At 48.1% G+C, this 21,122-nt stretch overlaps 1 protein-coding gene across 1 annotated transcript; it reads right to left on the minus strand.

Annotated features, from left to right (window-relative positions):
• Positions 1-950: 950 nt before the first annotated feature.
• thumpd3 (THUMP domain containing 3) lies at positions 951-19,477 on the minus strand. Its single transcript, XM_084445623.1, has 11 exons — positions 19,340-19,477; positions 18,533-18,938; positions 13,677-13,754; positions 10,390-10,487; positions 9,013-9,394; positions 8,309-8,439; positions 7,008-7,077; positions 6,708-6,823; positions 4,368-4,475; positions 3,820-3,943; positions 951-1,967 (listed from the first exon to the last, which is right to left on the minus strand). The coding sequence occupies exons 2-11, from the start codon at positions 18,857-18,859 to the stop codon at positions 1,776-1,778; spliced, it is 1,626 nt and encodes a 541-aa protein (XP_084301749.1). The 5' UTR covers positions 18,860-18,938; positions 19,340-19,477; the 3' UTR covers positions 951-1,775.
• Between the last annotated feature and the right edge of the window lie 1,645 nt (positions 19,478-21,122).

Raw genomic sequence — 21,122 nt, forward strand, 5'->3', positions numbered from 1 at the left:
CACGTGTACGCGTGCACGTAAGAATGGTCTAATTCAGGGCACACCGATTTGGAAAACGTGTTGCATCACGCACATAAGGAGAATTAACAGATGCTCTTTTCTGGAATCTCAAACATGATGCACACACTTCAAGACTTGAAAATTATGGAAGGCCGTCCAATTCAAAATCACGCGAATTTTAACACCTTGTCATGTTGTCTACTTGTTGTCAATGAGTTGTTAGAAAATAACAGCTCATCACACTACAGGATATTATCGTGCCCGAGGGAGCAACGAACCCCTCCCTCGCCTGTAAACCAGTGGCGTAATAATCATAAATATCAAACATGCGAGCCGATCGGGAGGTATAAGATTGGATCTGTAAACCCCTCACATTACAAGATCATCTGGTCCGAACCGACCAACGTTCCAGACCTGATTTCTCCTCCGAATGTCGGAAGGGGTGAATCGGGGATAAATCAGCCCCAAATCCTCTAGTGTGAGTCCTAAGATATTTCCAGCCAATTATCGCATAGGTAGGATACACACTCTTCTCATATCTAAATATTTAAATAAGTAACCAAACAGTCATTATACAACTTAGATTTGACATATCTATTTTGGAAAAGCTGTGAAAGAATGCCCATTATTTCTAATGTAACTAGTAATTTAAAACATTGCTTAATCTGCCAGAGAAACAACAGCCCAATACAGTAGTTCATTAGAAAAATTATGAAGCATGTGCCTATCTCAGCACGTCCTGTTGATGGAGTGGAAGACTGGCCTTTGTTCACTCGCCTGTGCTGATGTGAACAAGACTGTGTACACATTCTCTGTGACGTCTTATGAACATGACTGTGTATACATTCTTGGTGATGTCATAGGAACTGTGACCCCAAGCCCTCACACGAGCATTAGTATCAACCAAGACCTTTTGAGTTTAATTAGTTTATTTATAATAAAGAGTCATTATGCAGAGCCTGTTGACAGAACTAAAACAGCTTAGGAAAGGGTGGTCATCCTGACTGATTCCCTGATAAAACAAAACTCTCCATCAGTGACCCCACTCAAAATAAAGCAGACATGAATGATCAGAGTTGTTGTTGAATACTAGACATACATTGCATTACAACTTCCTGTAAACACTGGAACTTTTCATTAAACAGTTTGAATGAATCAGGAAAGGCAGTGAGTTGGGCAGTTACGGGAATCTTCGAGGCCCACTGCCATGGTATTCAAACCTACATACAATACATAGCCTACAAAATAGGTGTGCTAAGAAGGTAATTTGATGTTATGTCACATGTCATGACTGAAATACTCAAATTTACTATAAATAAAAATAACTAGAGCTTTGGGTTTCAGCAAAGTTCCATGTTGTCACCACTAGTGTTCACTAGTGAACATGAACATTCTACCAGCCCCTGTCCAAGGCCATCATTAACATCTGTCCAAGCCTGTTATTAATACCACAATGCTACCTGCATCAAACATAGACAGAAACATACCTGTGGCTGATCAAATGTGGAAAAAACTGCATAAACTTTCAACTGTCATTCTCTAATGAAAACGGTGGTCTTTTGAGTAATCTGACCACTATCACTCATATTAGTGACATGAAAAGGATTGTGGGAAAGAAAAAAGAAAGAGAAGCTGCTCCAAAACCTGAAACAAAAACAGAACCCAGATAGGTTTGGCAAATAAACAACAGCAACCAAATCCTAAATACCAACTAATTAAAGATCAAACGTTCTCTTCAAGTACAGTAAGAGTTTTCTTCTATGTGTTCTACGGGTCTAACTGAGCCACTCGTCCACGTTCTGCACAGCGTTCTCCTCCGTCACCGCCGTGGTGTCGCGGACGTCTTCGGGGGTCTGTCCGAACGTGGCGGCGGTCCGCTTCAGGAGGTACACCCCTGCGTGCAGACCCCCCACGTTGACCCAGACCGTGTGGGTCTTCCTCCAGAGGCCCCCCATCCTGGAGATGGCCTGGGTGAGACAGACACACACCCATCAGTCAGGATCACTCACAGGCTAGAGCACCAGCTCTGTAGGCTAATAAACTACCTCTGTAGGCTAGTATACTAACTCTGTAGGCTAGTACGCTAACTGTGTAGGCTAGTACGCTACCTCTGTAAGCTAGTACGCTAGCTCTGTAGGCTAGTACACTAACTCTGTAGGCTAGTACGCTACTTCTGTAGGTTAGTCCACTAACTCTGTAAGCTAGTACGCTAGCTCTGTGGTAGAGAAGTATCGCCTAGGCACACTTCCTCTGTCCCGCTCCCAGTATGCCTCTCCCACTCCCAGTATACCTCTCCCTCTCCCAGTATACCTCTCCCGCTCCCAGTATACCTCTCCCGCTCCCAGTATAACTCTCCCTCTCCCAGTATACCTCTCCCTCTCCCAGTATACCTCTCCCAGTATACCTCTCCCGCTCCCAGTATACCTGTCCCGCTCCCAGTATACCTCTCCCGCTCCCAGTATACCTCTCCCTCTCCCAGTATACCTCTCCCGCTCCCAGTATACCTCTCCCTCTCCCAGTATACCTCTCCCGCTCCCAGTATACCTCTCCCGCTCCCAGTATAACTCTCCCTCTCCCAGTATACCTCTCCCGCTCCCAGTATACCTCTCCCGCTCCCAGTATACCTCTCCCTCTCCCAGTATACTGTACCAACAACAACAATGATGATTCAGCCCATACAGCACTTCACCATTTAACCAGGGCACGGCTGTAAGTGAGACCTTGGTCTCAGTGGGCTCCCCTGGATAAATAAAGGTCAAAACAAACAAACAAACAAAAACTTCCACAATAGGGATGTTACTCTTAGGGTGCGTGTCCACCGGTGAGCTGTATGTTAGAGCTGGTGCTGTTTTCTCATTGTTATTAATGGGTAATGAGCTCTAGAGTGCTCTAGAAAGGAGAGCTGTGTCCCAGCGCTTTTTAGCGCTATAGCGCCCTGGGCTCTAGGCTTTTTCAGTTGCTAACGTCAACTAGCTTTCCAGGTGCACTCTAAGCAGCTGTGAGCAGCTATAAGCTTGGCGCTGTTCAGCTACACACAGCCCTAGTCAACACTGTGATAAATTAACTGCCATGACTCACAGGGACTAGGACTGTAATTAATTGTCTGGCCAGGAATGCACGTAATGCTTGGCCAGTATCCATGGTGATGAAGATGAGCTTGACAGGGCATTCTAGTGCTGTTTTTTTCTTGCGTCACACCACCACACGTGTCCCCCTCTCCAACAGTTCCTTCACAATAACGCCATCATAGAGGCGTTAAACAGGCATTACCTGCTAACTACATGTTAACTACATGTTAGTGTACAGTATGCATCATGAGACCACTACACACTAAGCAAGACATAAAACGTGGAGTGGATTCTAGCCTACTCCGGCCCCTACAGACTCACCACCTCACCAAAAGTCAAAATTGAACTTTTGAATGCACAATCCCTCAATAAAAAATCGTCCCTCATTCAAGACCACATCATTGACAAAGGCATCGACTTCATGTGCTCGCATCCAGTTTAAAACTCTGGCGCTAACCTACAGGGCACCTCTAACCTCCAGGCCATGGTCAAACCCTACACCCCCTCCCGACCGCTACGCTCTGCTAACCTTAAAGAGCCCAACCTAGACCCAGAAGTGTTTGCCAACTACCGGCCTATCTCCAACCTCCCATTCCTATCTAAGGTGCTGGAAAAGGCAGTTGCTGCCCAACTTCATGACCATCTGCAGCATTTGACAGAAAGGCCCAGGACCTTCTTGTTGTGAGGCGACAGTACCATGGTATTACCCTGTTATTACGAGCTGTACTGTAAAATGGTACCAGTGCGTTACCTTGGCAAAGCATTTCTTATCCTGGGTCAACAAGGCCGCCTTGCCCGAGCCTGGCCTGCAGACGCGAGCCATCTCTCTCAGACAGGACGGGTACAGGTCCCAGTTCTTCTTCCTGGAGCCCATCCTTTAATAAGAACACGCACACGCAAATACACACAGACACAAGGAATCCAGATTAATTGGTTAAACTCTCTCCATCGAGCTGGCTACAGCCCTGTTTATGGAAGTCAGGTCAGGTCATGACATGCGTTGGAAAGTCAGAGGACCCGCAATCAAACCCAGCGTGGGCAAGTGAGCGTGGAAGCGATTCTGACGCAGTGGAATCTGTGACACACACACACACACACACACACACACACACACACACACACAGAGGCACGCACGAACACACACATACGCACGCACACAAGCACCCAAGCATTCAGTCAGCAGCACCAAGCATTGTCAGCAGCACCACATATTGTGGTCTTGTGCGAGCAGCACCCAGGTGCTCCTCCGTCGTGGTGTGGCCTGGCAGTAACGCAGCGTGACGCGCCGCGGCGGCTCACCTCTTCCCGAAGGGCATGTCGGTGACGATGACGTCCACAGAGCCGGTCCTCAGGGGCAGACAGCACAGGTCCCACTGCACGGTGTCGATGGGCAGCCCCGGGACAGCGCTGCGGTAGGAGGGGAGGGACTGTCAGCATCACGCCATATCAAGCTACTACCGTCTGTCTCGCCATCACCACCCGTCTACCAAATGTTATTAATTTACTTCTGATTTTGTATTATTTTCACCTAATGTGGTAGACAGCCACACCCAACCAACTGTCCAATTGTCACATGATGCCTGGACCGCTACGCCCCCATCCTACCTCATCCTCTTACATCACCTTCACTCCACCATTGGACTCACTGACACTGCCCTAAACTGGTTCACTTCCTATCTCACCGGAAGAACGGAGTGTCTCCCTGGGAGAGGCAAAGTCGGACACACTCTCTGTCACCTCACCTGTGGTGTCCCTCAAGGATCAGTCATCGGCCACAGCCTTTTTACGCTCTACATGCTCCCCCTTGGCCGTATCATCGTCCGGCATGGAATATCATTCCACTTCTACGCTGATGACACCCAACTCTACCTGAAAACACATTTCTTGAATTTACAGGTCCCTTCTCTACCTCCAGGCCTCACCTACAGTACACCAACGCTGTAGGGTCAGGGGATAGCCAAGGCTGTTTGAGGCCGTTTTATAACTGAGTGTTTGGTCTGACACTGCCTTCTGTGTCTTAAAGATTTGATGTGATGAATCAAGTCAGATTCCAGATTTAGAACAGATTCTATAACTACAAAAAAAACGTGTAATGTATGCAAACCCGGCTTAAAGAGTCTGTGAGATAGTTGACTAGACAATGACTCCTGAGCAGGGCTGTACATTAACTTTTTTAGCACATAGCACTGGTGCTACAGGGGTTGATAGTTCTGTAGCACAGAGCCAGAAAGTTGTAGCACAGGTATAAAATGTCCATTATCACCTCTACTCAACACAAGTTATGCAGTTCATCACTTAAAACCACCTGGAAAGGGATGTTACTGTACGTATACAATATGAAATAATAACAAATGTTTTCAGACAAGCATTTTTAGGTTTTACCGGCTTTTGATTTTGCGGTGTCTTCATGATTTGGGTTATCTTCTTTTTCATTAATAATTCAACACCTTTTTCCTTTGCTAGTTTGTTTTGGGTTTTTCTCTATGATCTGAACAAGGAACCAGTGTTTCCTGTGGAATTGATCTCTTGGTGTGGTGGTGCCAAGCTGAAGACAGCCAAAATAAGGAGGATTTCTATACTAAAGTGGGGGCAAAAAGTTTCAGAGACCTAGTTTCCTGTATTCTGGTGACTTTTAAAGAATGAAAATAACAAAATCATATATATGTACAATTATATACAATATAATTGAAAAGTATACTGAAACAGCATGTTTATCCTACATGAAATATGCTTTCTTTAATTTTGAGTTATGGGGTGAGAATAATAGATAGAATGTTTTATTTAATAAAAAAAAAGTTATGTTTGATGCCCATTGATGCTTAACTGCATACTCTTTCGTTCTAAATCATCACTCTTTCTAATCTCTCATCCTGCCCTGGCCCCTTCCTTCTCCTCTCTTCTCCTGCTCTCCTCTCTCACCTGTCCCTCAACTCTGTGCTGGTCCTGTCTTCTCCTACCACAATCACTGCCTTTTTTACATAGACTACATAAATAATAGGCTAGATTAGGCTACGCTTAACTGATATTTCGTTGCATTTGCTGTTGCTTTGACTGGCACTTTTAGGTGGCTGGAGGAACATTAACGCAAGCTAGCATGGTTAAACTTTCGGTTCAGCCAGCCAAAAAGACGATCAGTCAGTCAGGGCAGCGCCTCTGTTCCGCATGTTGTAGGCTCCTCGCGCTTGTGGTGTGGGCCGTCTCCTTGACAAATTATGCTTGCTGACTGACAGACAGCAGCGCGTAAGAGGCTTTGCTTCGGCTCAAACATTGGCTAGGCTACTGGGTGTAGCTCCACGTCGTGTTTCTAGACTGTATTTTTTAGATAACGTTATATATTTATCCCACTTCAACTATAGGCTATTTTTATTTTATAGGCTTGTCCAATCAGACAACTGCATGAGGCACTTGCTCGCTCACTTCATTTCACCTCACTCGTCCTCCCGGCTTCAACACGGAAAAAAACGCTAACGTTACATACAAGTGGCTCGCTGTCTGTCGCACGCGTGCTACAGGGCTAATAAATTAATCGCACACATTTTTTTTCACAGCTCGTATATGCCCATATATGTCACAATGTGATGTACAGCCCTGCTCCTGAGGTACAGTAGGTGGTTATCCTGTAGACCTGTGGTCTCTCACCTGCCCCTGTCCCGTCTCTTCTTGTGGATGTGGCTGATGTTGTTGACTGTGCGACTCACTGCCATGTCGTTGTTGTCCCCGGCGATGAAGTACGAGTGTTGCCATTCAATGGCTCCCTGGTTAGGACAATCAATCAATCAGTCAATCAGTCAATCAATCAATCAATCAATCAATCAATCAGTCAGTCAGTCAGTCAGTCAGTCAGTCAGTCAGTCAGTCAGTCAGTCAGTCAGTCAGTCAGCTGTGTGTCTGATCACTATCTACCAGCCGCCTGAACACATGACGTCTCTCTTACTGTACCTCCAGCGGTATTGCTCCCGTCCCACACATGGGGTCCAGGATCACGTCCGAGGCCTGGGGTTTACACAGCCTGCGTGTCCAGACAAACACAACAACATTACTGAAACAGGACATTTCCCAAAAGCCGTGTCACTGAAAACCAGAGTGATAATAGTGGATATTTCTACAGACACAATTGTCCGATACGACTGTTGAATTCCCAGCTCATTCCCACGGGACATCTCACTCTACATCTTGAATAACAAATTGGCCCAAAAGTTATATGAAAAGAGAAGCGATGAATCTACTGTAATCACCATATAGAGTACAACTCATACTGGCACAAAAGTCATCCATGATGTCTGTCCCCTCGGAGATTACAGACACTGTCTCAATTCCCTGAAGAGCTCAGTGGACCATGAATCGGTCACAACTGAAAGATTAGCCTTCGCAAAGAGGGCCGATAAAGAGGGAAAACGGTGATGTACTAGGTCAGTCTCTGTTTAGTCTTCCTCAATCTCTGCTTCTCTCTCTCTCTCTCTAGAAATATGATGCAGCCTCATGTTGGACGGACAATAGAAGGGACATCAGATATGGTGGCAGTATAAAAGGTGGCCGGGGTTCTCAGGCCTGCTGTCTAGAGAGTAAGACTACATAAGAGACCGTGTGTGTATGTTTGTGTGTGTGTGACTGCAAGAGGGTTGGGGGGGGTCTCGACTGTCTGTGGTTCACTGCTTGGGTGACTCTTAATGGTGAGAAATGCATAGTTTTAGATGGAGCCGATACGTAAAACTAATGATTTTCTTTCATTTTTTTGTTCTTCTATTGTTTAAAGTAATAAAATAGAAAACCATATAAAACATGTCTTCATCTAACGGCAGAAAGGGTCTGGACCCCATGTTAAACCCATGTCTTGGTTAGGGGGTTTGTCCAAGCTAGTGGGGAAGTGTGCGCTGTCGTGGTGTGTTCTAGATACCTGAGCATGCTATAACAGAGTAGTGTGTGTAGCGTTGTTGCTCTAGATACCTGAGCATGCCATAAGAGTAGTGTGTAGCGTTCTTGTTCTAGATACCTGAGCATGCCATAACAGAGAGTAGAGCGTAGCGTTGTTGTTCTAGATACCTGAGCATGCCATAACAGAGAGTAGAGCGTAGCGTTGTTGTTCTAGATACCTGAGCATGCCATAACAGAGTAGTGTGCGTAGCGTTGTTGTTCTAGATACCTGAGCATGCCATAACAGAGTAGTGTGTGTAGCGTTGTTGTTCTAGATACCTGAGCATGCCATAACAGAGTAGTGTGTGTAGCGTTGTTGTTCTAGATACCTGAGCATGCCATAACAGAGAGTGGAGCGTAGAGTGGTGGGTCCAAAGTGGGTGATGTTCCTCCTGTGGAGGCTCTCCTCAGTCAGGGCGATGCCAATGACCACCTCCACCTTGTGGATGTTCAGCAGCACCTGCAGGACCACCGGGACCACAAGCGCTGAGCACACACACACACACACACGCCTGAGGACTGGGCTCCAGTCACATTCCAGCAGGCCAGGGATAGTCCTCAGGTGTGTGTGTGTGTGTGTGTGTTCAGCGGTTGTGGTCTCGCTGAGCACACACACACACACACGCCTGAGTACTGGGGTCCAGTCACATTCCAACAGGCCAGAGATAGTTAAGATGAACAGTGAGGTCTGGCTGAGATATCATCCTATCATTTATCCAATAGTATCAAGTAGTCCTTTATTCGAAAAACACAAAATGCCAAACAATGGAATAGTTCCATTTTGTTATGTTTTATATTATATATATACTGAGAGGTTTTCATCTCTACGATGCATGTCACGTTTTTATATTGCGATATCTCATCACACCCCTAATGTAAACTGTTAGGGAAGCGTTTCCTGCTTCTTCTTTCATTGATTAGTCATCCACAGGCGAGGCTTTTCCTGTGAATGTTTATATACACTGACCCAGAGTGGGTTTATTTAGATGAAGTCAGTGGAATTCACCAGTCCACTTGGAGCAGGCGGGTTTACCTCAACATCAAACTTTGTCATGTCCGCTTTCCACTGGAAGAACTCTTGAACAGCGCCGCCGAAGTCCCGCGCCGCCTCATTGGACGAGAAGCTGTGTTTGTCTCCGGCCCTGCTGCACGTCACGCGGAACTTAATCAGCTTGGGTTCCCCTTCCGTGTCAGGCCCCGCCCCTTCCCTGTCCTGCTCCCTGACTGGCCCGTTGTCCGCCTCAGGAGACTCCTCCCCCTGGCCTGCCTCCGCAGCTGCCGGAGGCTCCAGTTGGAGTTTCTCCACGTCTGCAGCGACGGCGTCCACAGCGACAGTCTCCACGGCGACGGCGCCTTTACCGGCCTCTCCTCTGGGTCTCCTCTTGTGGCCGTTTCCGCCCGCCCGCCGACGCCACCTGTAACGGAATTTTGTTGTTTAAACTCATGTACATCCTTAAACGTATGTATCCTGTGAAGTAATGTCTACATCTGACCTTCAGGAATATACCAGAATAATCTCTCACACAATAGTCGCGTTTCCATTACACCTAGAATTGTGCAAAACCTAAATATCGCAATAGAAAAATGGTAATGGAAACAGCTAAATTTCGAAAAACCTCTCAAATTTCGATAAAATGTTTTTACGCTCTCATGAGGTGGTTTTTCTGAAGTTTCAATATAGAAGTATATCGCAAAAGCGTAATGGAAACACTTTTTTCGAATTTAGGCAGGAGAAGAAGTGACACGATATGCCTCCGGACCCTAAAGCAACGATACTTAGCTGAGAAACGTGCGCTGTTTAAGAGCGGAGCCGAGGGGAAAGATAAAATAAAGTTCAAATATTACAACGGTTTGTTTACTTAATACAACGGTTTGTTTACTTCCTGGTTGCACTTTGTGTGAATTGTGTGGCGTCGCGTGACTAGGCTACGAGAATTATGGCTCTTGCGCAAAACACCTTTCAATGGAAACACCTGCAAGTCGCAATTGTACTTTGTCGAAACTTTAGAAATATCGCTTTTATTTTGCGAAAAAGTGTAATGGAAATGCAGCTAATGACAGCGAGTTGACTTATGTCCCCAAGGACTGGGAGGGTTGGTGCTCACTTCCCCTTGGGGGCTGTCTAGAAGATTTAACACCTGCTATGCTTAGACAAGAATTGTATCTGTCGTAACCAAACTAACCTTCTGAATGTCAGATGGGCGGGTACACCGTTCAAGATCCTATATAAACTAACATGCAACTTGTCTCGGGGCTCGCTCTCTCACTCTGTTCATGCTTTGAGGGGCAAACCTTTCTCGAGAAAACATTGTACCGGTATTGCTTAATAAACATACTCATTCCTCTCTGATACTCGGCATTCAACATCATTCCAAAGAACACCTTGCTTCTGAGAATTTCCACCACACACCTCTTTTTCTTCAGGGCGTTGTTGAGCCTCCAGACCTCCAGGGCGTCGGTCCAGGGGAGCGTGGAGGCCAGAACCTGCATGTCTGCCAGTGTCTCCTCCTGTTGGACAGACAGACAGAGACGTGGAAACACCGTTATCCACAACAGGGTTTCCGTTTGAGAAAATCGGAACCGGTCAATAGCTGAATCCCAATCTGAGTGTGCCCTTGCGGCCCCTCGCACTTGCGGCCTGAGCACTTAATTGACGTCAGCTGGAAGGGCCAGAGGGTGCAGGGCCATGAATTAAATGGGACAGCACTTCCAGCGGCGTGCCAACGATTCCCAAGCCAGTTTAGCTCAATGCCCCTCCCACTTCGTTTTCATTGGCTGCCGCGTCCCTCCATGCAGAGGCTGCTCTGACGCGCTCCTCAGTTCCGCTCGGCTCTGCAAATTGACGTCTGTTTTAAATTAATAATAATTTAAAATTTATGTTGGGTGGGATATGTTTGCAGCATGTGGATTTCAAGATAAATGTTGTGTTATCGGCAAATATCATTATTTATGTGTGATTCACTCGGATCATGACTCGGATGCACTCAAGCACTGTGTCACATGAGACGCAGTGGACTGTGGGTATTTTCTGCTCCTAAGTCCACGAAATTGCGGACTTTCGGTAAGTGCGGTTAAAGTGCGCAAATGGCGGCAGTGGCGCGCTTGTGGACCTAGCAATTCCGTTTTCGGACTACCCTGAGCCCTTGTGGACTTAGCGGGAACGCGCATGTAAGGCCACAAGGCCGCGAGTGCTCTGCACTTTCACCTAAGTGCGTGATTTGGGATTCAGCTAATGTGTCCGGGAAGATTAGACTTTTCCGGACAAACTGGAGAAATTCCGGTCATTATATTATAATATAATATTAGGCCTATTATAGGTGTTTGTCGCGGTGATTGGCCGTTGTGTAGCTTATATATGCCATTTATTGTCTTATTTCGCATCCGTATGATTAAATGTGTGATAGGCTGTCATGATTCCATGCGCTAGGCCTATATGTAATTGCACAGCCACAAAAATATTCACCTTTGAATTGCGACTGTAGGCTAGAACATGAATGTTTATTTCAATTGCATGAATTGGATTTGAGGATGTAGGCTAATTGGTTTGGGATTCGCGACATTAATATGTGTTTACTAATTTCTCTTTCCAGTTTTAGCCTACCCTTTTTATCAATAAAACAGCGTCATTATAACCACGGACATCGTAGTAGGCTATGAGGATGAGGAGGACATAACTGTTTAGAAACAACTGATAGGCCGTCTGGGCTAAATAAAGAAATGCCACAATGCATGTCTAGATATATAACATTTTTATTTAAAAGTGCAAGAGGTTAGGCAACATGTAGGCTTCTCGTAACATTTTAATTTAAGGCCTACGGCTGCGCTGATTGGAATTCATAGGCTAGGCCTATACTGTAGTCTAATTTCGGCCTTTTATCAGATAGGCTAAAATAGAACAAAAGTGAAAATAAATATAGCCTACTTAAATAAAGTGTAAGAACTTACAATGTGCCTAGGCTAATTTCCATTCGATATTAATAGGCCTTTCCATTTTCGCTTCAAGCTCTGTACCTCGATCAGGCTCCCCCTCGCTTGCTATGGTGGCCCGCTAGCCTATAGGCAGGTTTATCTATGGTGGCCCGCTAGCCTATAGGCAGGTTTATCTATGGTGGCCCACTAGCCTATAGGCAGGTTTATCTATGGTGGCCCGCTAGCCTATAGGCAGGTTTATCTATGGTGGCCCGCTAGCCTATAGGCAGGTTTATCTTACGGCTGTTTTTTCATCGCATAGGCATACTAGCCAATAGCCTACAGATTAACAGAAGAAAGTGAATAGGCCTATTTGTTTTTTTATATTCAAAAGGAATCATAATATATGGAAATTAAATTTGAGCCTATTGTAGGCCTAATAAAATTAGGGGGAATTATTTTGTCCGGACATTATAACCGGAGAGATTTTAATATATCAGACTTCAACAGATTTTTCCGGACAAAAACTGGTAATTACTGGCTAACGGAAACCCTGATCCACAACATTAAAGTTATGAGCTAGGCTGAGAGAACAGCTGATCCAGTGGTAATCAGGTTAGAGGTGGAACAGCTGATCCAGTGGTAGTCAGGTTAGAGGTGGAACAGCTGATCCAGTGGTAGTCAGGTTAGAGGTGGAACAGCTGATCCAGTGGTAGTCAGGTTAGAGGTGGAACCGCTGTTCCAGTGGTAGTCAGGATAGAGGTGGAACCGCTGATCCAGTGGTAGTCGGGTTAGAGGTGGAACCACTGATCCAGTGGTAGTCAGGTTTCAGGTTAGAGGTAGCCTGGTACGACCATCCCGTACTCGCAAGCTCACACTCTGTTTCACTAACGCAGAACGGTCTGGCCTTTGCCTCCTCCAGAGCGATTATGCCAAAATCCAGACCATACTGGGCCAATCAGGGACTGCGTTTTAACTGCTGTCCCGCCCCACAGTGGAAAGCAGCCCCTGATTGGTTCATATCCCTGCCGCTCACTAAACAAACATGGCGGCTACCGAAGCAACGAGTGGTAAAGTTAACGCTGTAAGTGCAGTTATTGCAGAAATAGACTTAATCACAACACTTAAACAAGAACAAGAGTATGCACTAGCGGAGTTTCTCGGTGGAAAAGACGTGTTTGCTGTTCTTCCGACTGGATTTGGCAAAAGTTTGCTCATTGGCTGAAGGTGTTTGTCTGTCAAGGCAAGTACCCCCTCCCACATAATCGTTCTCTATGGGGCGAAGGCCAGACCGATATTGCGGAACGAAGCAGTGAGCTCGCTAGATCGGGAGGGTCATACCAGGTTAGGTGAGAGGTGGAACAGCTGATCCAGTGGTAGTCAGGTTAGAGGTGGAAAAGCTAATCCAGTGGTAGTCAGGTTTCAGGTTAGAGGTGGAACAGGTGTGCGTCCTCTATTTGCCTTTTTAGGCTGTGAGTGCTCTGCTGTGAGAATACTTGTAGAGAGAAAAACCCACCAGGTGGGATAGCGGCACTTCAAATGGAATAAAAGTACAAGACCACCGGCGGTTCAGTTGACAATGTTTTTTTTGCTGGGGTGTTTCAGCTGGACTCTGATGAAGGCGTAGTGCCGAATCACGTCAGCAGCCCAGCAATAAAAAATAAAGTAAACTGAGCTGCCGAAAGTCTTGCATTTTTATTTCTCTTGGAGTATCCCACCTGGTGTTTTCTTTTCCTTAATCATGAGCTCCTCACACACGAAACATTACTACTGCTAAACAAAACTTACCTTTGAGTCCTTAAACTGGTACTTGTCATACTCTTTCACCACAACAAACAGGTTGTCCACAGATTTCAGATGATGCACCTGTGGTAAGAACACACGTCTGCAGTTAGAAAGAAGTATTACATAACTTCAACCACAACTTCAACCAACCCTTTAGCTATTCATCCAAGGGAACAAGGTTAAACCATGCAATTCAAGTTAATCATGATGACGGGATATAACATTGACTAATCCTGGAGTGGTAGCCTAGAGTATAATGGATTACCAGGTAAAATGTTTACGTGATTGGGTATCCCGCCCTACCAGGAACCATTCATTGCGCCATTGACTTTTTTCGGTTTGTATGTTTCCACAGGTTATGCAATAATACAATTGGCAATGGTTCCAAACCTATTAAAAAAGTAGAATTCGCCCTGGAATTCTAGAATATTTAACACAATACCTATCAAAATCTGGTTCTACGGAGAGTTTGGATACTTGATTCTGATTGGCTAGCAACCGTTGTAAAATTAAGCCTCCCCATGTACGGGCTCTTCTGAGTCTTGTTCTGAGCCCCCCTCCGGCGGCGAGGGCGGCCCTCCAGACGATGCCGCTGGGGCCAAGCCGCTCGTATTCCGGAGGGGGTTCCCCGGTATATTGGAGCACGCGGCGGTCTCCATAGGCATCCCCCTCCCGTCGGAGCCTGAGGCGAAATGCACCAATCTCTGGGGCACTTCCTGCTTTGAGCTCTCGACGCGGAGAGTCAAGCGCCCCCTCCCTGTCATGGCACATATCGACAGGTTTGTCGAGAGTACCTGGGTGGCGCCTCTCGAGCAGACTAAGGCCCCAGTTCGCGCCTGGACTGACGCCACGCATGTGTCCAGTGATGAGCGTGACATCTCTTCCCGGCGCTCGAGCCGTCCTTTGCCGCCCACTTCGCTCCTGGCGCGGCTGCATGGAGCAATACCAAGAAACCCCAGCTTCCCGGGGCGCGAGACCGACAAGCGGCTACCCTCTCTGACCACATGTACGTCCTCGCTGCCCAGGCCACGGCCGCTGTTTCCTCCATCTCCATCCTGGTCACCACCTTGGCATCGGAGTTGAGCAGCGGCACCTCGCCACCGCCCGAACGGGTTCCTGACCTCCAAGCTGCGGCTGGAGCGGCCATGCAGCTCTGCCAGTCTGCCGCGATCTGCACTGGCCGCGTCATGGCTAACGCTGTGGTACACCATCGCCTGCTGTGGCTGGGCGTCTCCTCTGTGAACGACTCAGCTCGCACGGCTCTGCTGAACGCTCCCATCTACCGGTCCGGGCTGTTCGGTTCTGCCGCCGGGGAAACCCTGGAACGCCTCGGCAAAGTCGAGGAGCAGTTCAAGCTGGTGGCCAGGCATCTTGGGGACAGGAGGACCCTGTCTATTGTCGCCCGTGTCCCCGTGAAAAGGAGGAAGAGGAAGGCGAGGTTCGCCACTCCGAGGGCTGCCCCCGGTCCCCCTCCCGCGAACCAGCGATTCCCAGGCTTCCCACGCTCCTTCCACCGCTCGCCAGGGTCCTGCAGCGCAGTGGAAGAGGAAGAAGCCTGGCACTAATGCGTGACAATTAACGTCTGATCAGGCTGCCATTGTTCCCTATGGCCCTCCCCTCACGTTAGAGGATGGTTGTGGTCCCTGTATTAGGGGTTTCCGCAATAAAGAGCATATTCCTTTGTACACCGGTGGTCACTTGTGTCCTTTCCATGCTCGACAGTCTGATGCTATTATTAATGTGTCTCTGTGTTCTGGTTCTGAGCTGATTGCGCCTGCCCCTCCGCTCTCTGCCGAGAGAAATACGTTTGTGGAGGGTAGCGCGATTCTGCCCCGTTGTCATGTCTCAAAAACACTACAGGTCAGATCATCCACTCAGTTAGCTAGCCCTAGCCTGGTTACTCTCCCTACCCCGGCAGGGATATCAAGGAAAGTTGTCGGGCAGCCTTCCCCCTCTACGGGTCAGCTTTCGGCAGCTAAACCTTCTGTTTCCAAGAGAAATGTTTGCCAGAGAGTTAATCCAATGTCTCGCTTGGTGTGTAGTACTGGGAAGGCGTTCTCGGCTACTTCAACGGTGAGCGCCGGTATTCGTGTACCGCGCCATCGCGAACGACTGGGAAATGAAGCCTCTGTGTCTCGCTCGGCTAAGCTACTCTCGCACACAGCCCGAGAGGCGGTTGATGTCGTTAGGACCGTTAAACGAACTTCGTTTGAAGTTGAGTGCTCGCTCTGCTATACTTCAAATTTGAATGATCGTACCTCATTTGTTCCCTCCGTTGCGCTGCATCAGTATGGGTCGTCTGCCTCATTTGCATATGGGAGCAAGATTCCCCAACTTTTCGCGACAAGTTCAAAGGCGTCTGCCTCCACACAGCTACTTGAGTCGTCTGCCTCATTTGCATGAGGACTATGCTCCTTTTCCTTTCATTTTGAGTGATACAAGGGCTACCGGTACACAGGCTGGGTCAGCGGCCTCTTCATGTGCTTACATTGACGCGGCCCCACTGTCTACAGACATGGAAGTTCCCTTTCACAACAGCTCTCGGGCTACTTCCAACCTTACGTCTCCATGCTCAGGAGAACGTTTACACTGTTCTGACATTGATCTCGCCCCCACTTCAAGTAAGTTGGTGTGTGATGACAGTGTCTGCGGTTCGCCTCCCTTTCATGTGCGGCCCCCCTTGGACTGCTGCAGCCCCCACGGGTGGGGGAATGCCAGCGGTGGCGGTCGGGGGTCGGGGCCGTTCTAGAATACGATCGCTTTCTGGTGAACTGGGATGCGTCCCATCCTCGACCTGCGCCTTCTGAACAAATGCGTAGCCAAACGGCATTTTCGTATGCTCACGGTGAAGCACTTGTTGGACTCAAGGCGACTTCTTCACAAGCATAGATCTGAAGGACACATACTTTAATGTTCCCATCAGAGAGGGTCACAGAAAGTTTCTGCTTTGCCGTTCAGGGTGTGGCTTACGAGTACACAAGGCTCCCGTTCGGTTATGCGCTGGCTCCTCTGGTGTTTTCCAAGTGCCTAGAAATGGCGATTCTACCTCTGAGGCGCGAGGGCATCAGAGTGCTCGCCTACCTGGATGACCTTCTGATCCTCGCCTCGTCAGCCGCGTAGGCCATGGCGCACACCTCCCAGCTTGTGACTCATCTCACAGGTTTGGGATTCACCATCAACTGGGAAAAGAGCGCGCCACGCCCGTCTCAGTCTGTCACTTATCTGGGCCTCAACTTGGACTCGGTCTCGATGCGCGCGTCTCAGGCGGCGCCAAGGCGCGATGCTCTGGCCCAGGCACTCATGATCTGCCGGCCACGGCTCTGATGGTGATGCGTTTGCTGGGCTTAATGTCATCGGCCCACGTGGTGGTTCCGCTGGGCCTCCTTCACATGCGTGGCTTGCAACGTTGGTTCGCGCGTCTTCGTCTGAATGTCATCAGGGACAAATTCAAGATGGTGACGTTGCCCGGGTCCCTGGCTTTCTGGAGGAACCCGCACGTCATCGCGCGTGGTGTCCCTCTAGGCAGGGTGTCGTTCCACATACCGATTTTCACAGACGCGTCCCTCTCCGGCTGGGGAGGGATGTGCCTGTCCCAGGCCGTGGGGGGCCGTTGGCCGCCTGGTGAGAACCGGCACATCAATCTCCTGGAGCTGGAGACAGTGTTGCTGGTTCTTCAGCACTTTGCACCTGCGCTGAGGGGGCGCCCTGTGCTGGTGCGCTCAGACAACCATGCCACGGTCGCTTACATCAACCGTCAGGGTGCCGCCGCTCAGTGGTTTTTCACCGCACGGCGGTGAGGTTGTGGCTGTGGGCGAGCTCCAATCTGAGCTCCCTCCAGGCTTAGCACATTCTGGGCCACTTGGATGTCGGTGCCGACCTCATGTCGAGGGGCGGGCCGCGCCACGACAAGTGGAGGCTGCATCCTCAGATTGTCACATCTTTGGGCACACTTTGGTCGTGCGAAAGTGGACCTGTTCGCCACAAGGGAGAATGCTCACTGTCCTCTTCGGTTTTCTCTGAGTCGGACGGACAGCCCTCCGCTGGGAGTGGACGTCTTTGCGCACACTCCTTGGCCGGAGGGCCTGCTTTATGCCTTCCCCCCAGTGGCGATCATTCCTATGCTGTTGGCCAGGATATGGTCCAAACGTCAGACAGTGATCCTAGTTGCGCCAGACTGTCCCAGCGCGAGATGGTTCACGGAACTGATGGCCCTGGTTCAGGTTCGCCCTTGGCTCATTTCGTACAGGCGGGATGCCCTGTCCCAGGCGGGCGGGGCGGTACAGGCCCCCCCGGTTCTGGGTCAGCGCCTGGTGGCCTGGTTACTGAACGGCACAGGTTAGCTTGGAGGGGTCTCTCCGCGGCTGTGATCAGCACTATTCAGAGCGCGCGTGCTGGCTCTACTTCTAAGCTGTACGCTGGAAAGTGGGAGTCTTTCATGTGCTGGTGTGATGAGGAAGATGTAGGCCCGGAGACCTGCCCAGTTGAGACAGTGCTCTCCTACCTGCAACATCTGGTGGACTTGGGGCTTGCTGCCTCCACCATTAGGGTGGAAAACGCTTCCGGGTTTTTAAGTGCTATTTAAGTGCAAAAAGGTGTTTTATATAAAAGTTGGGGGGCTGCACCCGTAGCCACCTCGGAGAAAAGGCTTTCATCTTTCGAAAACTGTCTTCACTTCGGTGAGTAACAATATAATATTGTCTCTCCATTCGGTAATATAGACCGAGTGACAAAAGTCAATGGTGCAATGAATGGTTCCTGGCATGCCAGTGTAGTATTCAGTGCCTGAATAGTATACCGGACCTGGACCAGGGATAACAAGCACAAAGCTTTTTGGAGCTTGACAACAAGCCTAGACTGACCTGAGGAAGCTTGTCTGTGGTAATCTGGAAGTAAATCCGCCCGCGGTCCTTGCTTATGGTGGCGTCCACCCCGATTCTCTCCTTCACCTCCTCTGCGGCCGTCTGCTCGAACCCGGTGGGCACGGTCGCTCCGATGGTGGCCGTGATGATGGCATCGCCAGCTGCGTCACCGTCGGACTCCACAGGGTTGCCAGGTTCACAGGGCGCTGGGTCAGACTCCACAGGGTTGCCAGGTTCACAGGGCGCTGGGTCAGACTCCGCAGGGTTGCCAGACTCACAAGCCGCTAGGTCTTCTTGTTGTAACGTTGCATCTCCCTCCTGTGACATGATGGGGTCGCGACGCCACCCACAGGACACGATATTTACTGCACTTGATTTTCCCAGTGACAGCGAGCAAGCTATGGACCTGGAGGGAGGAACATTTCAACCAGAACGTTTCAATGCAACTATGGTACTAGCTAGGCTAGGTAGGCTACTTCGAGTAATTCACATGCGTCGTTTGCTACATTTATCATAGATATTGCATAATATCTATAGAGTTTATAAGAGTTATTATTGATGGATAACGTAAGTTACAATATTCCCCATAGATGGGGTTCAGGTCTTAATAATATGGCTTTGGCAACTGGTGAACTAGCAAAGCTGAGGACTATCCTAGCTACCTGGACAGCCACTTGTCATCAACCTTAGCTAGCTAGTAGAGTTATATCTGTAGCCTATGCTAGCTAGAAAGCGGGGCTAACAGTAAGCGTCTGCCTGACAGCCTATATATTTATTGGAATCAAGAGATTGTCAAATGAAACCTACCAGTGTGGGTTGTGATTTAGCTGGCTAGCAACTCTGGTGCCGACAAGCCTGAATCATGTCGATGTTATTCATTCAGCTGTCAGACAGTAGCTATCAGAGCTAACATCAGCTATCATCATCAGTCACGCTTCCTCAAATCTGCAAACAACACGAGGGTGGAAAACGCTTCCGGGTTAGGATTTCACCAGCCTCCGAAGATGAGTCATGAAAACCAAGACATATAGCTATAAAATACCTGACAATGCGTTGTTTAATATTTCTCAATGGTGAAGTAGTTGCTTCACTTAGGCTAATCTAAAGATATCGACGCTTCAGTAGTTTCTGGGAGCAACATTCAGCTGAATTTGATATGTTTGCACTGCAGCAAGAAACCGCTAGATGACGATAGAGTTGCATTTCACACGCAGGCTGCGCACCTCAGGGCCTTCAAGGCCTATGAACAGTGTATGCAGTGTTCTTACAACACTGTATAGAGACATTTAAAGTCTAAATTAATAAATGCAATGCCAAAACAAACAGGGTAGTATATGGGTTTCTTGGGAAGAAGAATAACGACATTAACGCAGTTTTCATCACTTGACTTGCTTTCTCTCCCACCTCTCCTTCTCTCTCTCCCTCTCTCTCTCTCTCTCTCTCTCTCTCTCTGATCTCTATCTCTCTCTCTCTCTCTGCGGTCCAGATGGTGTTGCTTGTTGCTCCATCATCCTGGAGGGGTGGGAGAGCTCACTGTTAGATCTGCAGACTCTCACTCAGCTTTCACACAAATCACTGCCAGTCGGGCGTCACACGAGCTTCCACTCAGGAACGAGAGATAGAGAACAGATATTGTGTGACACACCAAGAAAGAAACAGAAGAAACACATAGAAATGAAAGTGATGAAAGGAGGAGAGAAACAAACAGAGAGAGAGAGAGAGAGAGAGAGGTGGCACTTATCCAACCATGGCTGTAACAGGCTACTTGACATTTCACTCTTGTTGAGGCCATGTGTGTTTGCTTCATAGCTTACATTCTGTTAGCAATTAGGGGAATCTGATGGCTTGCCAAAGAAAGTGAGCTCTCACTGGAAGAGTTTAGTCTCACCACCATTTACAGAGAACGAGAAGTAGCCTAACTGGCTTGCAGAAAGTAAACTAACTGATAAAGTAGCTTGTTGTGTGGGTAGGTTACTATTAGTATTATAGTGTGACATACTGTCTAAGAGCCTGTAACTATTAATAAAAAAGAGTGTGATGTAGTGGATAACTATGTTGAAATTTGACAGTAAAATTGCCTTCAGCCAGCCCATACTGTACCAAGACATGTTTTAGGTTATTATCTTTGCTCAGATGACTGCTATGAGGATGGTCATGGGTTTGAAAAGACATCATCCAGTTAACGATTTTTTTTTTCCAATCATATTTTGCATTCATATTTAGGGGCCAAGCACGAAGTGCGAAGCCCCTATTGTAATTGACGGTATTAATTGGGGGCCAAGCACCAAAGGTGCGAGGCACCTATTGTAATTGGTAGTATTAGGGGCCAAGCCCCCCCAAGGACCCTATTGTTATTGTATGGATTCCCTATTATTCTGACCGCTAACTCTGTGTGTGATTGGTCAAAAGTTTTAAAATTTCTCACCCACCTCACCCACCTTGGAAAACTCCAAGAAATATTGCATCGATTGGCCAGATGGTGGCGCTATAGGAACCATTTGAAATCGCGAACTTTGAACAGGCATATCTCAGGCCCCCAGGGCTGCCAAGTTTGACCAAAAACTTGTAGTGAGATTTATCCCCTTCCCCG

The sequence above is a fragment of the Borostomias antarcticus genome (genome assembly GCF_949987555.1).
Source record: "Borostomias antarcticus genome assembly, chromosome: 11".
In the NCBI taxonomy this organism is placed as follows: domain Eukaryota; kingdom Metazoa; phylum Chordata; class Actinopteri; order Stomiiformes; family Stomiidae; genus Borostomias; species Borostomias antarcticus.

Excerpts from the sequence above, each read along its gene's own strand:
- thumpd3 (XM_084445623.1), bottom strand. The coding sequence starts at position 18,859 with ATGTCACAGGAGGGAGATGCAACGTTACAACAAGAAGACCTAGCGGCT. Across the intron at positions 10,488-13,676 it reads ACCAGTTTAAGGACTCAAAG|GAGGAGACACTGGCAGACAT; the intron begins GTAAGTTTTGTT and ends TCTGTCCAACAG. Across the intron at positions 1,968-3,819 it reads ATAAGAAATGCTTTGCCAAG|GCCATCTCCAGGATGGGGGG; the intron begins GTAACGCACTGG and ends TGTCTCACCCAG.